The 19871-nt window shown below is 39.6% G+C and overlaps 1 protein-coding gene across 1 annotated transcript in view; it reads left to right on the top strand.

The window, feature by feature from the left end:
* LOC139731413 (T-complex protein 1 subunit alpha-like) overlaps positions 1 to 17119 on the top strand; it is a 138435-nt gene extending 121316 nt beyond the window's left edge. Inside the window, 5 exon segments of the mRNA XM_071642300.1 lie at positions 10360 to 10552; positions 14473 to 14508; positions 14511 to 14576; positions 14578 to 14639; positions 16887 to 17119. Of these exon segments, the coding sequence (XP_071498401.1) occupies positions 10360 to 10552; positions 14473 to 14508; positions 14511 to 14576; positions 14578 to 14639; positions 16887 to 17079 (550 nt within the window). The 3' untranslated portion in view covers positions 17080 to 17119.
* Positions 17120 to 19871: the final 2752 nt, after the last annotated feature.

Below are 19871 nucleotides of genomic sequence, written 5' to 3' on the forward strand. Positions count from 1 at the left end.
TGTCAAATTTTTCGTGAAAACACAAATTTGACTACCAGTGACAATGAAAGAATTGTATTTTTTTTTGTGCAGATTTTTTTTTTGTCCTTATCCTGACTAATATTCAAGTTCATATGAAATTTCTGACGTCTTTACTGCTGCATCAACAGCCTAAAAAAATTACTGGAAGATTTTTAATGCATTTGAAATGTCAAATTTTGAGGATGCAAATATGTGGATAATCATCGGATGTGGATGATCATCATCCACATTGATTTGTACCCTCTAAATTTGCCATTTTAAATGAATATAGTAGGCAATGTGTCAGAAAATTCTGAAGCTTTGTGAATATGAAATTTTTGGCAACCTTCCATTTGAACTTCAGGCATGATAAGCTCCTATGATTCAGCAAAAATAACTCAACAGATCAGAGATAAACTTCCTTCGGATTGAGAACTAGCACACAGATTTGCTGGGCATGAGACCACAAGAAGCTTCAGCTTTGTTTTGAGATTGTCACAATCGTGTTGTCACTGAGTATCGGGAAGTTCTCACAAACTCCTGGATCACCCCTTCCTGCCAACTCCAACTCGTTGCTCCCCAACGTGCATGGTGAATGCATGGTGTCTCGATGTCACCGTCTATAGATACCCGAGGCTGCTTTGTTTTTGTCTTGGAATATTTATTCATTTCGTGTCATGACATGAGTGTAGTAATCTTTTTGCATGGCGATGTACAAACTCGTGATACTCCACTCATCTTTTTGATGTTTTTCTTTGAGGCCAAAAGGAAGACAAAATAGTATCATGACATTTGCAGTTGTTCAAAAGGTCTGCTTTTGATAGCTCACAGACTACTAGTACTGTACTCGCCCATGCTCCCAGGCCCTCCGTCGAGCACGCGCGCGCAAATTCCTTTGCCATGTGGTTTTGCCAGCCAGCTGTCGGAATGTGCTTTGAAGTTACATGGCAGCCTGGCCTGGCTGGCCTGAAAGGGTGTCGAGTTTCAATCAATACCTACTGTTGTTTTATTCCTGTTTTAAAAAATTTTGTTTCACCTGATAGAAACGCGGAAATCGGGAATGTGTTACAGCTGTAGGGAAGAGGTTTTTGTTGTGTGTTGCACTTTGTGTGTGTGTGTGTGTGTGTGTGTGTTTGTTTGTGTTTTCTCGGTTTTTTTTTTCTTCCTTCTTTTTTCATAAACACCCAACATGCCCTTTCCAATGTGGCCTTGGTGCCCCTCTGACTGACCTAAGTGCACAAACTTGGTATTAATGTCATTGCCCTCATGACATCACATACCAGGGGCGGGGGTATTAATCACCTTCAGTGATAATTCTAGTTATTGTCCCCGCCGAACGAGTTCGAGCAGGGGACTATGAAACGGGCTCCGTACGTGTGTGTGTCCGTCCGTCCGTCCGTCCGTCCGTCCGTCCGTCCGTGTGTCCGTCCGTGTGTCCGTGTGTGCGTCCGTGTGTGATCAAAATCTTCAATTTGCTACTTCTCTGTCATTTATGAGCCAATGTTAATTCTGTTTGCTTTATATGATAGCACTACATGGGAGCTTTGAAACTTCTACACAGAATTTCAGTCGTGACCTTTGACCTTGACCTTTGACCTATATTGTACATTTTGCTACAAAATGCTACTCCTTCGCCATTTCTAACCTGATTTCGATTCCGTTTGCTTTATATGATGGCACTAGGTGAGGGCTTCAAAACTTCTACACAGAATTTTGACCTTTGACTTCTTTGACCTTTGACCTTGATTTTTGACCTATATTGTACATTTTGCTACAAAATGCTACTCCTTCGCCATTTCTAACCCGATTTCGATTCCGTTTGCTTTATGTGATGGCACTAGGTGAGGGCTTCAAAACTTCTACACAGAATTTTGACCTTTGCCTTCTTTGACCTTTGACCTTGATTTTTGACCTTGTACATTTTGCTACAAAATGCTACTCCTTCGCCATTTCTAACCCAATTTCGATTCCGTTTGCTTTATGTGATGGCACTAGGTGAGGGCTTCAAAACTTTACACAGAATTTGACCTTTGCCTTCTTTGACCTTTGACCTTGATTTTTGACCTGTATTGTATATTGGCTATAAAATGCTACTCCTTCGCCATTTCTAACCGATTTCGATTCCGTTTGCTTTATGTGATGGCACTAGGTGAGGGCTTCAAAACTTTACACAGAATTTTGACCTTTGCCTTCTTTGACCTTTGACCTTGATTTTTGACCTGTATTGTATATTGGCTATAAAATGCTACTCCTTCGCCATTTCTAACCTGATTTCGATTCCGTTTGCTTTATGTGATGGCACTAGGTGAGGGCTTCAAAACTTTTACACAGAATTTTGACCTTTGCCTTCTTTGACCTTTGACCTTGATTTTTACCTATATTGCACATTTTGCTACAAAATGCTACTTCCGGCGGGGACATATATTACGCACCGCGTAATTTCTACTTTTCCTTGTTTCTGTTGTGTTGACGAAATAAAGAGAGGGGGCACCATTGGGGATGTGCCCCCTCTCGATCCATGATTGCGTCAACCACAAATGACCAAACTTATTGCTTGCATTCAGGGGTGTATCCAGGAATTTCGTGAAGGGGAGGCGCCTTTACAAAAATCAAAGGCTCGCGCGACACCACCCCATTTTCTTCTTTTCATTTTCTCTTGTTTTAACAAAATATATAGAGGGGGCACCATTGGGGATGCGCCCCCTCTCGATCCATGATTGTGTCAACCACAAATGACCAAACTCATTCCTTTGCATTACAGGGGCGGGTCCAGGAATTCCGTAAAGGGGAGGGGGCACCTTTGCATGAGTAAAGCCTTACGCATCCCCCCATCTTTTTATCATTTATGTTGTTTTGAAGAAAAAAAAAAAGAGAGGGGGCATCAGAGGGGGATGCGCCCATCTCGAACCGTGATTGCGTCAACCACGAAATGTCAAAACTCATTGCTTGCATTACAGGGGCGGATCCAGGAATTCCGTAAAGGGGAGGCGCCTTTACAAAATTGAAACCTGCTGCATCCCCTATTTTTTTCATTTCTGTTGTTTTAACAACAACAAAAAATAGAAAGGGGTACCAGAGGGGGATGCGCCCTCTCTCGATCGGCGATTGCGTCAACCACAAATGTCAAAACTCATTGCTTGCATTACAGGGGCGGGTTCAGAAATTCCGTAAAGCCTAAAGGGGAGACGTCTTCTCAAAATGAAAGGTTGCCGCAATCCCCCTCCCACTGCCTCCCCCTGCCGCCCCCTTATTAATGTCTTTTTATTTCTTTTGTCTAAATGACAGTTAAAGGGGCCGTCTTTAATTTTGTAAAGGAGCCTCCACTTTACGGAATTCCTGGTTCCGCTCCCTGTAATGCAAACAATGGGTTTTGCAATTAACTTGTGGTTGACGCAGTAGCGGATCTAGAGGGGGGCGCGGACCCCCCTCCCCGTCTCTATTTTTGTTAACACAAAAGAAATTAAATAAAAAAGAAAAGGGCGAGGCGTTTTGCGCAAGCCTTTGATTTTATAAACGCGTCTCTCCTTTACGAAATTTGGACCCGCCCCCTGTAATGCAAGCAATGAGTTTTGACATTTGTGTTTAACCCAATCGCGGATCGAGAGGGGGTGCATACCTCTATGTGCCTCCTTTGATTCTTTTTAAACAGTAGAAATCAAAAAAAAAATAGAGGGGTGCGGCAGATTTTAATTTTGTAAAGGCGCTTCCCCTGTACGGAATTCCTGGATCCGCCCCTGTAAGGTAAGCAATTAGTTCTGATACTATGGATAACGCAGTCGCGTATCGAGAAGGAGGCGCATCTCCCTCTGGTGCCACCTCTCTTTTTTTTAAACAATAGAAATAAAATATGGGGGGTGCAGCAGCCCTTATAAATTATTTTGTAATGGCACCTCCCGTTTACTGCATTCCTGGGTCCGCCCTTAATGCAAGCAATGAGTTTTGACATTTGTGATTGACGCAATCATGGATTGGGAGGGGACTGATAAATCTCTGGTTCCCCCCCTTTTTTTTTGTTAAAACAACAAAAATAGATAAAAATGGGGGGGGGGGGGAGGTGTGGAAGCCTTTAATTGTGTAAAGGCACCTCCCTTTGACGGAATTCCTGGAACCGACCCTGTAATGCAAACGATGGGTTTTGACATTAATTTTTTTTTTTTTTGGGGGGGGGGCGCACCCCCTCTAGTGCCCCCTATCTATATTTTTTTATTAGAATAACAGAAATAAAAAGAAAAAAGGGATAGGGTTGCGGCAGCTTTGATTCTGCAAGGGCGCCTCCCCTTTACGGAATTCCTGTATCCACCTCTATGATGCAAGCAGTGAGTTTTTGCATTTTGTGGTTGACGCAATCGTGGATCGAGAAGGGGGCGCATCCCCCTCTGGTGCTCCCTCTCTTTCTTTTTCTTTAGTTAAAACGATAGAAATTTTTTTTTTTTTAAATGGGGGTGGGGTGCAGCAGTTCTAGTTTGGTAAAAACGCCTCCCCTTTATGAAACTCCTGGATCCACCCCTGTAACGCATTATGCCGCACCCCTATTTTTTTTTTCATTTCATTTCTGTCGTTTTAACAACAACAACAAAAAATAGAGAGGGGGTAACAGAGGGGGATGCGCCCCCTCTCAATCCGCGATCGCGTCAATCACAACTTAATGTCAAAACTCATTGCTTGCATTACGGGGCAGGTCCAAGAATTCCGTAAAGCGCAAAGGGGAGACATCTTTTCAAAATGAAAGGCTTGCACAATCCCCCCCCCCCTTATTTATTTCTTTTTATTTCTTTTGTTTAAACGTAAAAAAAAAAAAAATAATCCCCTTTACGGAATTCCTGGATCCATCCCTGTGACGTGTTATGACATTTGCAGTTAATTTGAAAATTTTGATATATGTGGTCGACGTGTTATGACATTTTTGGTTAATCTCCGATTTTGACATTTTCGGTTGACGCAATCGCGGATTGAGAGGGGGAGTATTCCCCTTAAGTGACCCTCTCTTTATTTCATCAAGACAACAGAAATAAAAAGAAGAAAATGGGGAAGGGAGTAGGGTCGCGCCAGCCTTTGACTTTGTAAAGATGCCTCCCCTTTACGAAATTCCTGGATCCGCCCCTGTAATGCAAGCAATGAGTTTGGTCATTTGTGGTTGATGCAATGATGGATCGAGAGGGGGCGCATCCCCCTCTGGTGCCCCCTTTCTTTTCTTTTCTTTGTTATGGTTAAAACAGCATAGATAGAAAGAAAAATATGGGGGGGGGGGGTTGCGGTAGCCTTTAATTTTGTAAAGTCGCCTCCCCTTTCCGGAATTACTGGATCCGCCACCGTAATGCAAGCAATGAGTTTTGATATTTGTGGTTGACACAATCATGGATCGAGAGGGGGTGCTTCCCCCTCTGGTTCCCCTTACTATGTTATGTTAAAACAACAGAAATAAAAATAGGAAATAGAGGGGGGGGGGGGGTCACGCCAGCCTTTGATTCTGTAGAGGTGCCCCTCCCCTTTATGGAATTCCTGGATCCATCCCTGTTACGCGTCATGATATTTGCATTTAGTTTGAAAATGTTGACATCTGTGGTCGACGCATTATGACATTTGTGGTTAATCCCCGATTTTGACATTTGCGATTGACGCAATCGCGGATTGAGAGGGGCGCATCCCCCATTAGTACCCCCTCTCTTTCTTTCGTCAACACAACAGAAAAAAAAAGAAGAAAATAGGGGAGAAGGGAGGGTCGCGCAAGCCTTTGACTTTGTAAAGACACCTCCCCTTTACGAAATTCCTGGATCCGCCCCTGTAATGCAAGCAATGAGTTTGGTCATTTGTGGTTGATGCAATGATGGATTGAGAGGGGCGCATCCCCCTCTGGTGCCCCATTTCTTTTCTTTTCTTTCTTTTCTTTTTTGGTTAAAACAACGTAGATAAAAAGAAAAAAATGGGGGTGGGGGGTGCGGTAGCCTTCAATTTTGTAAGGCCGCCTTCCTTCACGGAATTCCCGGATCCGCCCCCGTAATACAAGCAATGAGTTTTTATACTTGTGGTTGACGCAAAGATGGATCGAGAGGGGGCGCATCCCCGTCTGGTGCACCCTATGCCACTATGATTATTAGGTTAAAACAACAGAAACAAAATAAGAAATTGGTGGGGGGGGGGGGGGAGTGTCGCGCCAGCCTTTGATTTTGTAAGGCGCCCCCCCCCCCCTTTTCCAGAATTCCTGGATCCACCCCTGTGATGCGTTATGACATTTGTGGTTAATCCCCGATTTTGACTTGTGGTTGACGCAATCGCGGATTCAGAGGGGGCGCATCCCCCTTTACTGCCCTTCTCTTTATTTCGCCAACACAACAGAAATAAAAAGAAGAAAATGGGGGGGGGGGGGGGAGGTCGCGCCAGCCTTTGACTTTGTAAAGATGCCTCCCCTTTACAAAATTCCTGGATCCGCCCCTGTAATGCAAGCAATGAGTTTTTCCATTTGTGGTTGACGCAATGATTGATCGAGAAGGGGCGCTTCCCCTTCTGGTGCACCCTCACTATATTAGGTTAAACCAGCAGAAACAAAAATAAGAAAAGGTGGGTCGTGCCAACCTTTGATTTTGTAAAGGCGCCCCCCCCCCTTTACGGAATTCCTGGATCCGCCCCTGTGACGCGTTATGACATTTTGTGGTCGACGTGCTATGACATTTGTGATTAATCCAATATTGATATTTGTGGTTGACACAATCATGGATTTAGAGGGGGCGCATCCCCCTTTAGTGCCCCCTCTTTTTATTTTGTCAACAAAGCAAAAATAAAAATAATAAAACGGGGGGGGGGGGGCGAGGGTCGCGCCAGCCTTTGATTTTGTAAAGGCGTCTCGCCTTTTAATATGGAATTCCTGGATCCGCCCTTGTGACGCGTCATTACACTTGGAGTAAAGTTGGAAATTTTGACATTTGTTGTCGACGTGTTACGACATTAGTGGTTAATTAGATTTTGACATTTGTCGTCGACGTGTTATGACATTTGCAGTAAAAATGGAAATTTAGACATTTGTCGTTGACGTGTTATGACATAAGTGGTTGTTTTGACGTTAGTGGGCGATTTTGACATTAGTGGGCTCTACAGGGGTATATCGGGTGTCCAAAAAAAAGTGGAACGGTGGATTGTCAGTACCTTGCGTGCTAAAGTGAAATAATTTTTGACATCATTAGAAAGAACATCTTCTGCAAAAGACAATGATACCAAAATCATTAAATTTGGTTGAGTACTTTTTATTCTACGCCAATTTCTGTGTATGCAGTCATTTCCAATTTTTTGCGACTTATGAGATAAAAATTTGGGTGCGACACGCGTTCCATACGGTGAATTGTGTAAGCTCGTTGATCCATGTCAATAAAGGATAACGCTTTCATATTGGGCGCGCGCACACACACAGAGACACACACACACACACTGTTTTTTCCTGGCCCGTGTCCAATGTGAAAGCTGTATCTTTTGTTGACATGGATCATCGAGCTTACACAATGTTCAGCGTATGGATCGTGTGTCGCACTCAAATTATTATCTCATAAGTCGCAAAAATCAGGCGAAATTTGAAAATGACTGCATTTCCAGAAATTGGCGTAGAATAAAAAGTACTGAACCAAATTTAATGATTTTGGAATCATTGTCTTCTGTGGAAGATGCTCTTTCTAATGATGTCAAAAAAACATATCACTTTTAGAATGCAAAGTAGTGAAAATCCACTGTTTCACTTTTTTCGGGACACCCGGTATAGGAATCCCCGTGATGTTGGTCGGGCTGTCGGTTGGTCTGTTGCAAAATCTTGCGTCACGAACTCCTCCTACACTTTTGAAGCAATTTAAATGAAACTTAGGGTAAATGATGATATTGAGGTATAGATGTGCAAGACATGTTTTTTGTGTTTGTTGGGCAATACGTTGCCATGGTAACCATAATTTTACCAAAACCTTGTGGATTGAATAACTTCCATAGTATTTAAGCAATCAATTTCAAAATTGGTATCTATGATGATCTATAGGTGTAGTTATGCAAGACACTCTTTGTGTTTGTACTTGACAAAGCGTTGCCATTGTAACCGCATATTTTCTTCAAAATCTTGTGGAATGAACAACTTCCACAGTTTTGAAGCTATTGAAATCAAATTTGGTAGGCATTATGGCCTTGAGGCATAGATGTGGAACAAATAATTTTTTTATTTGTCGGACAACGTGTTGCCACGGTAACCATAATTTTACCAAAACCTTGTGGATTGAATAACTTCCACATCATTCAAGCAATTAAGGTCAAATTTAGTATGTATGATGATCGGAAGGTGTAGTTATGCAAGACACCAATGTCTTAATATTATAAGAAAAATGTGTTGCCATGGTAACCACTCATTTTTGTATCAAATTGAACCATTTAATCTATGAAGGTGAAATTTGGTGTGTATGATGCTCTTTAAGTGTAGTTTTGCAAAATTGTCTTTTTTATTGGTATTGGACAATGCATTGCCATGGTAACCGCATTTTTTTTTAAAATCCTGTGGCGTGAACTTCTTCCACAGTTTTCAAGCAATTGAAACCAAATTTGGTAGGCATTATGGCCCTGAGGTATACCGGTAGATGTGGAACACATAATTTTTGTGTTTGTCACACAAACCATTGCCATGGTAACCACAATTTTACCAAAACCATGCAGATCGAATAACTTTTCCATCATTCAAGCAATTAAAGTCAAATTTAGTATGTATCATGATCTAGAAGTATAGTTTTGCAAGACACTAATGTCTTAGTTTAAGGAAAATGTGTTGCCATGTAACCACTCGTTTTTGTATCGAAATAAACCATTCAAGCTATGAAGGTCAAATTTGGTGTGTATGGTAGTCTTTAAGTGTAGTGATGCTGGGGGAAAGCATGTTTCCATTTGCTGTAAGTTTTATACTCAGTGTCAACTCTGTAATTGTAAAGTAAACTAAAATTATTCTGTTTCTAATTCGACAAGTGCACAAATTTGGTATTAACGTTATTGCCCTCATGACATCACATACAAAGCAACACTAGGGGCGGGGGTCTTAATCACCTTCAGTGATAATTCTAGTTTTACTTTGTTTTTTTTGATGTCTCAGCCATTCCAAAACCGATTTTCATCAAATAAACTTTGAATTCGTCCTAGAATGGTATGCTCTGTACTATTTCATAAGTGGTTTCTTGGTATCTCTAAAAAAGTTAAAAGCCTAATCCTTGCCTCCACCAATACTGTACCATCCTTTTAAAGTCTGCTCTTTTAGAAGCTGCTCTTAACTAAAAATCCATGTCTGGCGACTTTTTGTTGATTTTGTGATGTAGGGTCACAATTAAACAATCCTCTTTAACATGTTCTGTCCATATTTGATGCCAACTTTCAAAGCAGAAGCATTGTCCTTTCAAAAGTTATTGGAGTTGAAAGTGGAGAATGTGCAACAGATTTTCAAAGAATTTTCTCTGAGACAAACCTGATCACACTACTCTACCAAAAAGGGGTTGCTGAAAAAAACTTGTGAAAACCCACTTTCCAATTTATTTTATGATCCCAAACTTAAGAATAATGAAGAAGAATAGCCCTTACAGAAAATATGGAAAACTAGAAATTGACTTGGTTGACCTGTTTCACAGTTTTTTAAGTCCTCGCTTAAAATCAATGGGTGCGACTTTTGGGGGGTTTTGTAATGCACGATCACATATGGTCATGGCAATGTTTCCTAGCAAGAGGCTTGTTCTTGTGATTTTCTGGTGAAAGGTTAGCATTTATGGAGATGAACCTGAGCATTTCTTTCATGCAGTGGTACACTAACAGTGGATAAAGGATGGCTTGGAAGCTCCAAAAAGCCTCAGACTCATTTGTGTTACAAAAATTAATCTAAGGTCACCTTACTTCTTTCATCTGGGTTAAAGAAATTAAAATCAAGGAGTTGCAAGTGATATATACGTTGTAAATGAACGGTCTAGGTATAGTGGTAGTTACAGTGTACCTCAGTCATCTGCAGTGTTGCGTACACAGTGTGTATGCATGGAGAATGTGATACAATGTTTAACATGGCCCTACCATGACATGAACACACTTCATATAATCAACGTTATGTGTCATGACAAATGTGCAAATAAGCAACTTGTTAGTACAATCAGCAACCACTGCAGTGAGTTCATGGCATACAGGTACGTGTAGGTGATGAAAGCAGAAAAACTTGCCCTCGTGATATGTTCATTTTTAAGCATCATTCTGTCTAATAAACATGTGTAAAAAATTTTCATAATTATATCACAGACTTCGTTCATATTTTTGTTGTGTTTTAGTAACTTTGAAAACAAACTAATGTGACAACCAAACACACCTCATTTATGTACCACAATATAGCCCCAAGGTACGCAATGCAGCTTCCATAATCCTACGAGGTGCCAATGACAATCAGTGTGATGAGATGGAGCGATCTGTCCATGATGCTCTTTGTGTTGTCAAGCGTGTCATAGAGAGCAAGTCGGTAGTGACAGGAGGCGGGGCAGTGGAGGCAGCCTTGTCTATTTATCTTGAGAACCTAGCTACTTCACTGGTGAGTATGACATAGAGTCAAAACACATCAAAGAGTTGAACGAATGATTGTTGGATAGGAATACACTGTATTTGTGAGTAGTATAATTTTGCTTTCTAGTTTCAAAGTAGGTTGTATGTTATTTATATGTGGACTTTCATTTGTCTTTGTAATGTAGTTTGTAGAAAGTGAATGGCACTGTTGCATATGTTTGCCAGAAATGAACTTACATTTGATAACTGATCTGTAAACCACATTACCTTCCAACAGGTTGATAAAGACAGTATATTTGACATGGAACAAATCACTTCAGTTTTGATGTGAGCATGTGAGAGTAATGATGGGGTCCATTATCATGATTATTGGCAGTGTAGTGATAGTGCTTGTAATACATTCAACACAAGGAAAGTACCATACTATTGTGAATCTGATGATTGAATGATACATGTGGATATTGATAATGATTAGATTACATATGTTTTTGTTTTTTTGTTTTTTTATAAGGCTATATGACAATAGTACTAAGAAGCATACATTTTCTGTTCATCTATCTGCATGTTGATACATATACATATATTTTTAGGTAAGTTAAAGCATCTTGGTCAAATGTATTTGAGTGTGCATGTATACATTTATGGTCTTACAAAGATGGACAATAAGCTTCAGAGCATGACATGAAAGGATGCAGGATTAAGGACAGTTAAAATTTAGATGCAACATGTATGTATCATACTCAATGAAGCTAAGAATCGTGATAAGTAAGCGTGCAGTCTCTTCATGAAGGTGAAATCTGAAATTTGCATACAATAGTTTTGCTATGATTTATGAAAACATCTTTGAAGATTCTTGGGTTTTTGTAAGGTACAACCATAGACTACATGTACCAAAGATCTATTTGTGTGCTTTAGTGTGATTGAAGAAATATTCTGAATTTAAAGTAGGAAGAGAATATGAATACATGAAAGTGCATTCAAATTATGAATTTGGGGGGGGGGGGGGATGACGAAAGATCTATACACAGTGCAATCGTCATTCAAGCATGGGATCCATTCATAGAGTTACATTTTACCACATAGAATTGTATGTAACTCTATACATGTAGATCCATACCTCACCTGTACCTCTGTGACATGCACTAAAGTGCTGAATTAAAAAGTTTGCTGCTGAGGATGCTAACATGCGAGCTGCTGCATGCAGTGAGTAACTCCCAACAGAACTTTGCGAACAATGCTTCCTTTCAAGCAGAAAAAGAACACAAGTCTGATCGTTGGATTTTATATATATTTCAACCTATTTTTATGCCTCCGCAACGAAGTGTCACCAGAGGCATTGTGTTTTCCGGTTGTCCGTCCTTTCGTCCGTAATCAGTTTTGTGTACAGCATAACAAAAAAAAATAATAAAAAAATTGCAGTATCCTATTGCAACTTGGCATCTGTATGTATGAGAGGGCGAAGTTGTGCCTATCAACTTTTGGGTGCACATGCTCAAGGTCAAAGGTCATAAGGTTGAGGTCAAATGTTCAAAATTTCACTATTTCCCTCATATCCATGCAATGCCTGAAGGTATGTAAACTTAGTGTATTACATGTACTACCAAATGAAGATTCTCCAGAGAGTTTCGAGTCATGAGGTCAAAAGTCAAGTGAATATGTTAAGATTCCACTTTTTTCTCCATATCTCGGAAATGGTTCAAGATATCTTCATGGAACTTAGCACATATGCTTGTACTGACTGGCAGTGATTATCTTGGGAATTTTGGGGTCATGAGGTCAAAGGTCAGGGTCAACTCCTCAAAATTTCACTATTTCCCTAATATCCACGCAGTGATTTTTCTTGAAACTTAGTGTATGCAGATATTACCCAAGACAGATGTACTGGAAAAGGTTTTTACCAAAAGGTCAAAGGTCAAGTGAAAATGCTTAATTTCAGTTTTTCCTCCATATCTCAAAAGTGGCTCAAGGTATCATAAAGCTTAGTACATAGTTATGCATAGTGCTACTTGACAGTGATTCTCTTGGGAATTTTAGGGACATAGGGTCAAACGCCACGTTAATGCTAAAATGTTACTGTTTAGTACTGAAATTACACTTTTTATGCCTCCGTCACGAAGTGTCGCTGGAGGCACTATGTATTCGGGTTGTCCGTCCGTCCGTCCATCCTTCCATCCGTATCAATTTTTTGGACAGCGTATCTAAAAAAACTGTTAAAGGTATCGTAATGAAACTTGGCATGTATATGTATGAGTGGGCAAAGTTGTGCCTATCAACTTTTGGGCACACATGTTCAAGGTCAAAGGGCAAAAGGTCAAGGTCAAATGCTCAAATTTTCACTATTTCCTTTATATCTATGCAATGCCTGGAGGTATTTTATTGAAACTTGGTGTATACACACATTGTACATGAACTACCAAATGAAGATTCCCCAGAGAGAGCTTTGGGTCATGAGGTCAAAGGTCAAGGGTCAAAGTTCAAGTGAAAATGTTAAAATTTCACTTTTTTCTCCATATCTCAAATATTTCAAGGTATCTTCGTGGAACTTAGAATATATGCATGTACTGACTAGCAGTGGTCATGTAAGGGATTTAGGGGTCATGGGTCAAAGGTCAGGGGTCAAAGGTCAAGGTCAACCCTTCAAAATGTCATCATTTCTCTCTTATCTATGCAATGCCTGCAGGATTTTTTTCTTGAAACTTAACGTATGCATGTATTACCCAATACAGATTCTCTTGGAAGTTTCTTGCCAAAAGGTCAAAGGTCAAGTGAAAGTGCTAAATTTTACTTATTCTTTAAATTTATAAAAGGGTCAAAAGTTGGGTACAAATCTCAAATCCCCAAATACCTGCACTCTTAGACAGTATAGCCATTCATCAAAATAAACCTAGTTCAAGGAAAGTGAACACTCGATGCATTTGTGACAAACCTCACATTTTGATATTTTGCCAGTTTTGTGAAACTTTTATCATACATTGTCAAGACATTGTGCTATAGACCTATTCGGAGAACCATGCATTATGGTGGAGGCATACCAGTCGCCATAGCGACATTTCTAGTTTCTCCATACCTTGGAAATTACTCAATTCATAAACTTATAAAAAGGTCAAAAGTTAAGTAAAAATCCTCAAATCCCCAAATACCTGCTCTCAAACAATATAGCCATTCATCCAATCAAACCTGGTTCAAGGGAAGTGAACAATCAACATGTAATTTGTGACAAACATGTCACTTTGATATTTTCCCAATAATATGAAACTGTCGTCAGGCATTGTCAAGACGTACTATAGACCTATTGGGAGAACCATGCATTATGGCAGTTTACCAGTGTGATGGAATACGCAAATGGACACCATGCCCCATAGAAGCTACCTCACTACCCCCAAGTTTGCAATGTTCTCAGGTAGAAGTTTGCAAGAATGCATGAAAAGTGAACTTGCAATACCCAGGCGAGCGGGAGACCCCCTGGGTCTCTTGTTTAGACCCTACTGTATAACAATTGTTGATAGTTATTGAAAAAATATGCAAAACAAAACAGAGGAAAGTGACACAGGACATGCAGGAAATGATTGGTCTTCAATCTAATATGTATGCTGAGCATGAAACATTTTGTTTTTCTTTTCTCTTCTCTCTATGCTTTGTTTTTTTTTATACATGACAGCTTTACAAATGCTACCACAACTGAAAGAAATAATTGGTTACCTGGTATGAACAAGATATACACCTGGTATGAACAAGATATGTATATACATGTATGCATATATATTGTATCTTTTCATTTTTTTGAAGTGCCATGAGCACCGAAAGGTTGGACCTGTGCGCTATACAAGTAGCCACTATTATTATTGTTGTTGTTGTTGTTGTTGTCGTTGTCGTCGTTATCGCTGTCCTCATTGTAATGATATGACTCTTATGCAATATCTTGGTGTTATTTTCCTTTCTTTCATGTAGAGTTCCAGGGAGCAGCTGGCCATTGCTGAGTTTGCCCAACTCTCTCCTGCGTCATCCCCAAAACTCTGGCTGTAAATGCTGCCAAGGATTCTGTAGATCTCGTTAGCAAAGTTGAGGGCTTACCACAACACCTCTCAATTGCAAGCTGAACACTCCCATCTCAAATGGTAAGACTTGTATTCCGACCCAAAGTACTGTAAAAGTGGAAATTTTCACACATTTTGCGCAACCAGAAACCAGTGCAAAAATAAAAACTGTTCTTTTTGGCACACATTGCTCCAGTGACCCAAACTTCATGAACTTAAAGATTGAGAAGTTTGGTTGCTAGTGTGGATGGACGACCAAAGATCGCAAAGACTTTGCAATCTTCTGCCAGAGTGACTGTGGCTGATGTACAATGGTTATCATTTAAGCTCTTAAAAAATAATACATTTTCCATTTTCCTTTTCCCATTCCCATTTTCCATTAGTGACATAAGTTTTGCATAAGTTGCAAAGAACAACAAAAGGCAGCTTCTGGGCATCTTAGTGCTATGCCAGTTACCTGATTCTGTATCACACTATGTTAGAAAAAACCAAAGCTGGTGTGTAATGATTGCATCTATCTCTTTCACAAATTGTAAATGTTGTCATGATCTGCATATTGCAAGACACAGCAGTTCGCAGTTAGCCTGAGAAATTGGTGACTTGAATGCCATTTTAGTTTTGGGCCAGGGGCTGTAAATTTCTGATGCAGTCAGTTGTAGGATCTTTACTGGAGACCTGAAATAAGTGTAGATACTAAAGTTTTTATGCCTCCGCCACGAAGTGGTGCCGGAGGCATTATGTCTTCGGGTTGTCTGTCCGTCCGTCCTTCCTCCGTCCGTCCGTCCGTCCGTGAATTTTGTGGACAAGGTAACTATCAAAACCTGTTGAGGTATCCTAATGAAACTTGGCATGTATGTGTATTAAGGGGTGAAGTTGTGCCTATCAACTTTTGGGTGCACATGCTCAAGGTCAAAGGTCAAAAGGTCAAGGTCAAATACATAAAATTTCACTATTTCCACCATATCTATTGAATGCCTGAAGATATTTTCTTGAAACTTATTGTATACATGTATTACCCAATTAAGATTCTCTGGTGAAAGTTTGGGTCATGAGGTCAAAGTTCAAAGGTCAAAAGGTCAGGGTCAAATACATAAAATTTCACTATTTCCACCATATCTATTGAATGCCTGAAGATATTTTCTTGAAACTTAGTGTATACATGTATCACCCAATTCAGATTCTCTGGTGAAAGTTTGGGTCATGAGGTCAAAGGTCAAAAGGTCAGGGTCAAATACATAAAATTTCACTATTTCCACCATATCTATTGAATGCCTGAAGATATTTTCTTGAAACTTAGTGTATACATGTATTACCCAATTCAGATTCTCTGGTGAAAGTTTGGGTCATGAGGTCAAAGGTCAAAAGGTCAGGGTCAAATACATAAAATTTCACTATTTCCACCATATCTATTGAATGCCTGAAGATATTTTCTTGAAACTTAGTGTATACATGTATTACCCAATCAAGATTCTCTGGTGAAAGTTTGGGTCATGAGGTCAAAGGTCAAGGGTCAAAAGGTCAAGTAAAAATATTAAAACTTCTATTTTTTCTCCGTACCTTGGAAAATTGTTCAAGGTATCTTCATGGAACATAGTATATACATGTACTGACTGGAAGTGATTATCTAGAGAATGTAGGGTTCATGGGGTCAAAGGTCAGGGGTCAAAGGTCAAGTGCAACACTTCAAAATTTTACTATTTCCCTCATATTTATGCAATGCCAGCAGGGTTATTTTTTTTTACACTTGGTGTATGCATGTGTAACCTAATAGAAATTCTCTGGAAAGTTTTTTTTTTCTTCTTTTTTTGCCTCAAAGGTCAAAAGGTCAAAGATCAAGTGAAAGTGCTGAACTAACTTTTTCCTCCATATCTTGGAAGTGGCTCAAGTTATCTTGAAACTTAATACATATTATGCATGTTCTACCTGAAAGTGATTATCTTATGAATTTTAGGGTCAAGGGCCAGATGAAAATGGTAACAATTTACTATTCAATTCAGAAATTACACTTTTTCTCCACACCTGTACCTTGAAAATTACTCAGTGCCTAAACGTATGAATGGGTCAAAGTCAAGTTAAAGTCCTTAAATCCCTAGATACATGCTCTCCTATTCATCCAATTAAACCTAGGTCAAGGAAGGTGAACATTCAACACATTTGTGACAAACTTGTCATTTCAATATTTTGCCAATTTTGTGAAAATGTAATCACACATTGTCCACATGTACTATCTAGACCTATTGGGAAAATCATGCATTATGGCGGAGGCATACCAGTCGCCAAAGCGACATTTCTAGTTTCTTTATTCTTCGTCTTTCTCTCCCCTCCAAGGGTTGGCTTGGACCTCGTCGAGGGCATTGTGAAGGACAACAGGGCCTGTGGTGTGTTGGAACCAGCCATATGCAAGATTAAATGTCTCAAGTTTGCCACAGAGGCAGCAATCACCATACTCAGGATTGATGACCTCATCAAGCTGGCTGCAGAGCAGGAGTCTGGACCACCAGGCCACCCTGGGATGCATTAGGAGGATTTGGAGGTCTGCTTATTCAAGCTGATGTGTCATAGTGAAGGGAATGGGGTGGGTGGGGGCAACCTTCCCATGAAGGTAACTGGAAGAAGTAGATTCACTAGTGTGATATGCATTCAGGGGATTAACAATCTTCAAGGAAGCTTTCTCTGTGGCTGGTATTTTGTTTTGCAACACTGTTAGCAACATGAATATTTGCTTGTTAAAATAATTTGATGCAACACATTTGTGTATATGTGTGATGCAGAGTTAATTAAATGAATAATAATACTGAATCCTCCAAATCTCATATATATTCGTTGAAGTGATAGCTTGGTTATCAATTGTCAAAAATAAACCCCAAAGCAGTAGCTTAGTATGACACTCTTCTCTGCTGAATGTGGGTAACATGCTCAAAGCATGCCGCTTCATTGTCCACAGAAATATAGGAGAGTATATTACTTTGACAAGCTCTGTCGGCTGATTATGTGGAATCACAATGTAACCATTTTTTGATCCTCTGCATTAGATTTTTCCCTTTTTCTGGAATGGGCCTGCAAGAACAGATGATAAAAAGAAAGACTAGTAAGTGCTTTCTACTATGATATGATTAGTTAAATGACAAAAACAAACTTATCTTTAATTATCACAAATGTCCACTATGGGTTCTTTTGTTGTTGTTGTTTTTTATTTCACATAAGCTCATCCATAGCTGTGTCTTTACTTTAATTGATGTTCACTTCAATTTTGTTAACCACATGTGACATTTTTTAAAACCGTGGTGTTACAGAAGTCTCAGCCTCCCCCTTTTTTTATCAAGAGCTTCTTGTTACATGAAACTGACTAGAACCCAAGCTGCTGTAAAGCTGTGTGTGCATCTAACACAAGGCAGCATTCCATTTAGACAAGCCTGGCTTCATGAACCAAAGCTGTTGTTTTGATCACATCCTAAAATGCTACTCTTGGTGATCACTTTTGACCTGCATGTTTTGAGATGGTCCTAACCACCTTGCTGTTCAATATCCATCTTGTGCAGCAAACTTTATTTCTTTTATGATTGTCTAACATTTTACAGTGGATGACTCATCTTGGAAACAGTGTTGATATAGAGGGAAACTCGATATAACGAACAATGCTATGAGATATCAGTTATTTGTGAAGAAACTCTGGCAGTCCAACTTTCTTTTCACACTAGTCTATGTATAATGCTACACTTATAGCGAGATCAGCTGTTATAAAATAGCTGTTAAAACGTGATAAATTCTTGGTTACTTCAAAACAAAGAAAACATAGTTTGATATTCAAACATGTTGTAGTGAGGTAAAGCTTTTTAACCTGTGTGATCATATGTGAAGATTCTGCAGCTCAATGCAACACAAATCGTGTCTTGTACATATTTCCTATTCTACATCGCACACCAGCTAGGCTGTGTGTGTGTGTGTGTATGCGTGCTGTATGTATACATACACAGAGTGTGCTGAGTTACAGCCCGCGTACAGCCCTATGTGTATATGTATCATCATGACACAGCAGGTGTGAGGCAATCTCCAGGGGGGCGTTTCATCAACGAGTTCGTCGGAGGTTTTCACCGACAAATTTGCTATTAGCCAATCAGACGTAAGGATTTCAGTAGCTTTTAACAGTTGTCGGTGTAAATCACTGACAAAAAGTTTCATGAAACACCCCCCTGATGTTGAGATTGGCTTTCTACCCCGGCATTCCCAATCTCCACACATGCATGCATAATGTACATAATTAACATGAAATGTCACACAGTATTATGCATAATATGTTCAAATCTTCCCCACATAACACATGCTTGTCAGAACCATCAAATCACATGTGCAGACAATCGTGGCATGATTTTCTCCACAATAGCTGTTTACTATACATTTATAAGTGGAAACATTCATTTAAAAAAACACATGCATTCTTAGAATCATACATTGTATTTCAGTGGTGAAAAACCGTTCTTTTTTTAAACATGAAGGTGAGTAATTTTCTCACACACATTGCAACGTTATCAGTATTTATTGAAATGTGATCTGTAGTCCATGTATAAAGTAATGTTTTTAGGGTTTTTTTTTTTAAATGCTAGCTGATATAACAAGATACCAGCTCTAACGAGGAAGACTGCCTGTTGCGATCTCCCTGTTATATCGAGTTTCCCCAGTATATCCAGCACCAAGGTGAATTTAAGTACTGCACACAGATCATTCCTTCTCTTGTTCAGTGTGTTATGATAATACAGTGCTTACAGGTGTATATAGCGCATATCACTACGGTATTGTCTATACACATTAAGGGAGAGGACTGAAAATGGTTATTCAGCCTTTGAAGCTATCCATGTCAATAAGATAGAAAACTTGGCATTCCTCTACTGAAAGACATACTGGTAGTAAAGCAAGAACAGATTGGCTGTTGGAATTACTAAAGTAGGGCATAAGGTGTCTCCTTTCCTGCTCTCTCAGGGAAAGAGAAGCTGTTAAATGGTGCCTAAAGTTCATTTTGCTTTGTGAAACAAATTGTTTAGTTGATAATTTTAAAAAGGGAGATAAAGCAGGCATATTTCTTTCAAAAAAGTTACGCAACTACAAGTTGTCGTCATAAACTCTGAAATTAGAAAATTTTTGCCTGCATGAAATTTCATGAATTTTGTGAGGAGCCAATATTCACTGAAGCAAAATACATACAGAAATGTTCATGTATGTACACAGTGCATTGAATGCTAGGGGCGATTTGCGAGAGTTTCATGCAGTGATAAAGGATGTCGGCTCCAATTTGCAAAAGTTTCATGCTGAGAAAAAAAA

Source organism: Diadema antillarum, unplaced genomic scaffold (genome assembly GCF_040938485.1).
Source record: "Diadema antillarum isolate AM-2024a unplaced genomic scaffold, OU_Dant_1.0 seq00000369_RagTag, whole genome shotgun sequence".
In the NCBI taxonomy this organism is placed as follows: Eukaryota; Metazoa; Echinodermata; class Echinoidea; order Diadematoida; family Diadematidae; genus Diadema; species Diadema antillarum.